General features: G+C 54.8%; 1 protein-coding gene across 1 annotated transcript; it reads left to right on the top strand.

Moving 5' to 3' along the window:
- The first annotated feature begins 3,285 nt into the window (after nt 1–3,285).
- Nucleotides 3,286–5,567, top strand: LOC108405637 (galectin-7-like). The gene is made up of 4 exons (XM_017673904.3): nt 3,286–3,353; nt 3,756–3,844; nt 4,578–4,779; nt 5,388–5,567. The coding sequence occupies exons 1-4, from the start codon at nt 3,306–3,308 to the stop codon at nt 5,499–5,501; spliced, it is 453 nt and encodes a 150-aa protein (XP_017529393.2). The 5' UTR covers nt 3,286–3,305; the 3' UTR covers nt 5,502–5,567.
- The last annotated feature ends 433 nt before the right edge of the window (nt 5,568–6,000 follow it).

Raw genomic sequence — 6,000 nt, forward strand, 5'->3', positions numbered from 1 at the left:
AGATAGATGGTCGTACTGATTGCACATGCGGAAGTAAATAACACCACAGAATTGTACATTTAAAGAATGGTTATGATGGTTAATATTGATATTTACACTTTAACAAAATTAAAACATATTTTAAAAGAGACACTTGCTCCCTCCTCTCCTCAAAAAACTCATGAAACCATTAGTTCACACGGATACTTTTTTCCAATGCCGTGGGACAGGGTTCCCTGGCCTTTGTCCTTCCTAGATCTGTAACTCCCTCTTCCATCGCACACACCACACCCATTTGCTCTCCAGGCGCCCTCCCCTCCCCTCTCCTCCGAGCTCCTGCACTGCCCAGGGCCTCACCCCTGCACAGAAGTGTCTGCCTGCTGGGGCTGGGCACCTCCCAGCAGAGCTGCCCTCCTCACCCCTCGGCCCTGCGGGCCAGAGCTTGGCTGAGCACCGTCCTCACCTGCTCCCTCTGACACCCCAGCCTGACCAGCCCAAGGAGCAGTGCCCCCTCACCCCACTCACCCCAAGCTCCAGCCTCCCCACCCCCAGGAGGCAGTGCTCACTGCCCACCTAGGGCCTGCAGGACCTCATGCTCAGCAGAGGAAGGAAGAAGAGGACTAGAAAGAGCGTGTCAGTGTATTTACAGTTCAAGCATTCGGGAGTTCCTTATGACCGGGAAGAGTTTGCTGGACAGTGGCGATGCTAAACACTTACCACGAGGTGAAATCCCACACACAGCTTGACTCATTTAAGAGAGTTTGATGAACTCAGTTTCTATCTTTGGAACCAAACACAACAGCAAATGCTTTCCCTGTAGCAGTGATTGGATTGGCACAACTTATTTGATTCCTACATTGAACTGCAATGTTCCCACGGGACTTCAGAGCTTAAGAAAAAAGTCAGATTTTTAAATGCGCCATTTTCCTCTTTGAAGGCTCATTAACAAAACCAAAGCGGCCCCTGAATTCCCTTCACTGTGCACAAAAACCAGCCCAAAGTCACCAACAGCTGACACTGACAGAGCCCGGGGTTTTCAATTCCTGCCACCAACCTGGAGGCAGTTCATTACTTCTCACTCACCTGAATTATGTTCTGGAGGATGAACGTCAGCAAACTCAGGTGTGTATTCCAAAGACCTGATTATCTTTAGTTTGATGGCAAATGAATTTGTGGCTATTAAGTACTGAGAAATGACTGCGATTTCCTCGGGGAGAGGAAGGGGGCTGGCTGTATCCGGGGCTCAAGGAAAGCTGATGGAGGCGGCGGTTGCACAGGTGTGTACGTTAGTCACAACTCATCCGTATTCTGTTAAAATCTACATATTTTAATGAACGCAAAAGATAGCTCAACGGGAAAAAACATATTGGGAAAAAATACCTTCACTACTTGATTGTAAGTGAAAAAAATGCATCCAAAATATTATTCCAGAAGCGACATAAAGGTAATCAACACAAATTAATAAGAATCCATGAAGGATGTGCATCTGAGTCATGAGAATGGAACCAGAAATTCAACTGATAACAGATTGAATGCAAACATTCGGCCACAAAGTCAAGTTTGGACTTGTGCTTGGCAGCATGTGAAGAAATATCCAGCTGCAGTGAAGACCATCAATAAAAAGACGAGTCATCAGGATACAAAGCAATGTACATGATGAGGCATGAGAGATGAGCACCCTTATTTCTAAGAGTAATGGATTCCCTCCTTCTGGGAACCTCTGCTCGCAGTTACAATGTCACAGCCTCCAATCCGCTGTCCTCTCTATGGAAAGTCCCCATGATGTGCCCTTGGCCACAGCCCCAGGCTCCAGCCCAGGCCCTGGCTCTTCCATGCTGTGCAGCCTGGGCTGAGTGGCTGCCCTCTCTCAGTCTCCTTTTCTTCTCCGCAAAATGAGGGGGTTGCAGCCCCCACCTAAATGCATCTCCCAGCCTCCCTCTCCCAGGCACTTGCTTCCCCAATGGCCCCCCCACCTCAGGAGCCTCCCAGGTGGGGAGGGGGGTGGAGAAAGTCTGGGAGGCCTGGAGGGTAGTGAGGTGGTGGATCAGGTTTGGAGCCTGGTTGTCTCCACCCAAGTTTCCATGCCCTCCTGGGCCTCGGGCCTCTTTCCCCCTGTGGAGGCGGGCGGGAGCTGGGGTGGAGTGGGTTGGAAGAGGAGGGTGGAAGCAGAGAGGAGGGCTGCCAGGCTGCTAGAGCGGGTCCAGCTCAGCTCCCTGCCTCTCCCTCTCCCCTGGCTTCTAGAACCACTTTTCAGCATTCTGCCTATGACCACCCCCCTTCCTATTCTGGATGCTTCTGGAGTCTCAGGTTATAGGGGCTGGAAATGGGCCCGGATGGAGGATCCCACTTTGCTTCTTCCAGGTGGCAGATGGGCCCTAGGATACCCCTTCACCCCCTTGACTGAAAACTAGGTGGAAGACAGGTAGCAGGTCTGGGAGGTGGAACAAGAGAAAGGTTTAAAGATGAAAAGCAGACAGGACACATGGGACAGACATACAGAAACAGGGCCAGCCAGAGAAAGAGACTAGGACATTCACAGAGACAGAACAGACAGGAGAGAAACTCCCAGAGATGAAGAAAGCCAGAGATACAGTGGTATGGCACAGCTGTGGGCCTCTGGGCAAATCACTTCCTCTCTCTGAGCTTCAGTTTCCTTGACTGGAATATGGGGACAGTCAATGCACCTTCCTCAACAGCTTGTGGTGAGCAGTCGGTCATTTCTTGCACACACAGGCGGACCCAGAGGCTTTGGAAATGGCAGCTGTTGTTAGCTTTTACTCCCTCTTCCACCATTATCAGCTGGGAGCTTAGTGTGGCCAGGCCCTTCTAGGCACCCACAGATACAGCACTGAGGCCCAGGCAAGAAATCCTGCCCCTCTGCTCCCCCTTTCCTATTGCCATTGCCAGTCTATGTGACAGATGCACCATTTGCAGTTTCTGTGGCGACACATCCTTGGCCTTAGGGAACAGGTCCCAACCTGGGAGAGAGGGGTCCCCACTTCCATCCCCCAGCCATTTCCAAGGTAAAATGGGCCTAAGGGTCTATTCTCTCTGCCAGGCAGCAGGAAGACAGGGCTGGGTGGAGGGTGGCTCAGTGAGCCTGCTCCCTGTTCTTCTATTAGTAACTGTCTCTACCGGTATCAGCTCAAAGGAGAGGGTGGACCCTCAATGAGTGGAGGGGGGTCAGAGGCCCCAGACAGTGGGTGCTGGGCAAAAACGGTCCCAGGTCCAGGGTGTGCACCAGGTGAGGGCGGTGGGTGTGGAAAGTCTGAGCATGAGTCAGCAAGACCAGCCACGCCCTGCCTTTACTTAAGGTCCCACCAGCCATGCCCCCCCACCACCTGTCCCCCACCCCAGCCATGGCAGGGAGCTCTGTGAGTGCTCCAGGGGCCGAGGGTGTTCGGGGGTCTTAGAGCCAAGGATGCACAGGGGTGGGGCTGGGGCTTGGCTGAGGTCTGCTGCTTTAGAAGACAAAGTGGGTGCTCCTGGGCCATGAAGGGCCTGGGCTTGGGCTTCTGGTTGAGCCCCTGTCCCAATGCCCCCCATGACCCTCTTGGTCTTTCCTCTCAGTTTCCCTCTCCCTGAATATTTCTCTGTGATGCCCTGTGTTTCTCTCTCCACCCCCTCCCCTGTCTCCGGCTCTTTCACTCTCTCTGTGCCCTTTCTTCTCTCTGATTCTGCTGGTCTGGGGGCTGCTGGTTTTCTCCCTGGGCCTGACCCATCTGTCTCTGTCTGCCTGGGTAACTTTGATCCCCCCAACACCTCTGCTCCTATAGAACGTGCCCCATAAGACCTCGTTGCCTGAGGGCATCCGAGTTGGTAACGTGATGAGAATCCGTGGTGTCGTCCCTGACAGTGCTGGCAGGTAAGTGTCCAGGCCCAGCAGTAAAGGGTGGGAGGTGTCCAGGCTCAGCTGACCCCAACTACTTACAGCCACAGCCAAGAGACCCAGAGCCAGCTTTGCCCACCAGGATCTGAGAATCCCTAGGCCATTTCTGACCTCCTGGAATCTGATGTCTTTACTTATTTGTCCCATGACTGTAGAGCTGGGTCCCTACATCTCCCTAAGAATCTGGGGGCTCCAGGGCAATCTCAGGTTTCCCACCTTGAGACCTATGACTTCCAGTCCGAGTCCCTAGGACTTCTAGAAATGTGTCCCATGAATTGGAGGGACCCTGGGTTTCTGGGAGGCTGATGCAATCAATGCTATGATTTCCTGAGTCCAGGAGCTGCAGGCTTTCTTGGATTCTAGGGTGCCTGAAAATCAGGGTCCCTCATACTGTTCCTGGAATGGGATATCCCGGGACTCAGGAGCACCCTGGCTGTCATACTGGGATTCTCTGGCAAGTCCCAGACACTTTGGCAATGAGGAGGATCCAGGTCACAGCACAGCGACCCCACTAGGTGGACATGTGTCCAAGCCCCCAGGGTTTTTGAATGCCCTGGATTCTGCTCACTGGTCAGCAGTCCGCAGCTTCTCTTTCTGTGATGTGTGACATTCTCAAATCCCCGTAAGTCTGGAAGTGCTCTGGCAATGGTAGGTCCCAGTCCACTGGCCTTGACATCTACTGACACTCCCTCTTCCCCCCACTTACCAGGTTCTATGTAAACCTGCTGTGCAGTGACGAGCAGGGTAGTGAAGCTGCCCTGCATTTCAACCCCCGGCTGGACGAGTCTGTGGTGGTCTTCAACACCAGGGAGAGCGGCACCTGGGGAGCAGAGGAGCGAGGCTTGGGCATTCCCTTCCAGCGTGGGAAGCCCTTTGACGTGCTCCTCATTGCCACGGAGCAAGGCTTCAAGGTGAGTCCCTGCCACAGGGTTGGGGGCCAAGACTTGGTCCTCTTGCAGCTGGGGAAGGCCAGGAAGGTGCCTCGTGGAGGTGGGAAGCCAAGTCATGGCCAGGATTGGGCAGGGTGTCCCCAGGCCTCTTCCCCCATCACAACCCACTAGCAGCAGAAGGCAGGTGTGCACAGGGGCAAGGGCGAGTGAGCAGAGCCAGAAGCCCAAAGGGTGGGTGTCCTCGCAGGGAGACGTGGCCCAGTCCTCCATCCCAGACCTGACTCCCTCTGCACTCCTGCCTGAGCTTGGGGCCTGTGGCAGGGGCAAGGGTGGACTGGGAGACGGGACCCTGAGACAAGGCCGGCAGGGAGTGGTCACTGCAGAGCCTCCACCGCCCGGGTCGCCCACCACTTTAAATCTGCTGTCAGGAAGCAGGCAGTGGACGCTGAAATTGTGGTAATAATGCCACAGCAACACTTAAAACGCACATGTGCGCCGAATGGTAAACTCATTTAGTCCTCACAACAGGTTAGAATGAACATTATCCCATTTCCTCCATGGGGAACCTGAGTCGGAAACACCCCGCAGTCGGCCTCAGGGACCTTTTGCACTGACACCTCTCCTCGCAGGCGGTGGTCGGCGACTCAGAATACCACCACTTCCGCTACCGGATCCCGCCAGCGCGCGTGCGCCTGCTGGAAGTGGGCGGGGACCTGCAGCTGGAGTCAGTGAAGATCTTCTGAGCCACCGCTGCAGGCGGGTGGGATGGCAGCCAGCTCTGGATGGGAAATAAAGCCTTAGCTTCCGTATCTGTCTGTGTCTCCTTCATACAGAGAGCAGGTTCAGAGAGGTAAGGACACTGACTAAGGGTCACACAGCGATTCCGTAGCCGAGGCGGGATGGAGTCAGGATCTGAGGGCCACTGCTGTCTGGGACGGCCTTAGGAGGGTCACGGTCTGGGTAGGTGGGGGTGTCTTTTGATCGTCTTCCTGTTGCACTTTGCAAAGCAGCCCGCGCACTGGGGTTGGGGTGACCTGATGGAGCTGGCGAGGGCTCGGGCCTCCCTAGCTGCCTCTCCGCGGATCTGAGGAACCTCCGAATCGGTCCATCTGTAAACCGGGGCATTGAGTCCCAGACGCGTCGTTGGAGACGCCATCCTCAGGAGAAGGTGCAGGCTGCGCGCCGGCCTCCCTTTCTCCCCTCTGGCCTGCGCCCTGGGCTCTGGGGGCCTGGAATCGGCTC

The sequence above is a fragment of the Manis javanica genome, chromosome 17, assembly GCF_040802235.1.
Source record: "Manis javanica isolate MJ-LG chromosome 17, MJ_LKY, whole genome shotgun sequence".
Lineage (NCBI taxonomy): Eukaryota > Metazoa > Chordata > Mammalia > Pholidota > Manidae > Manis > Manis javanica.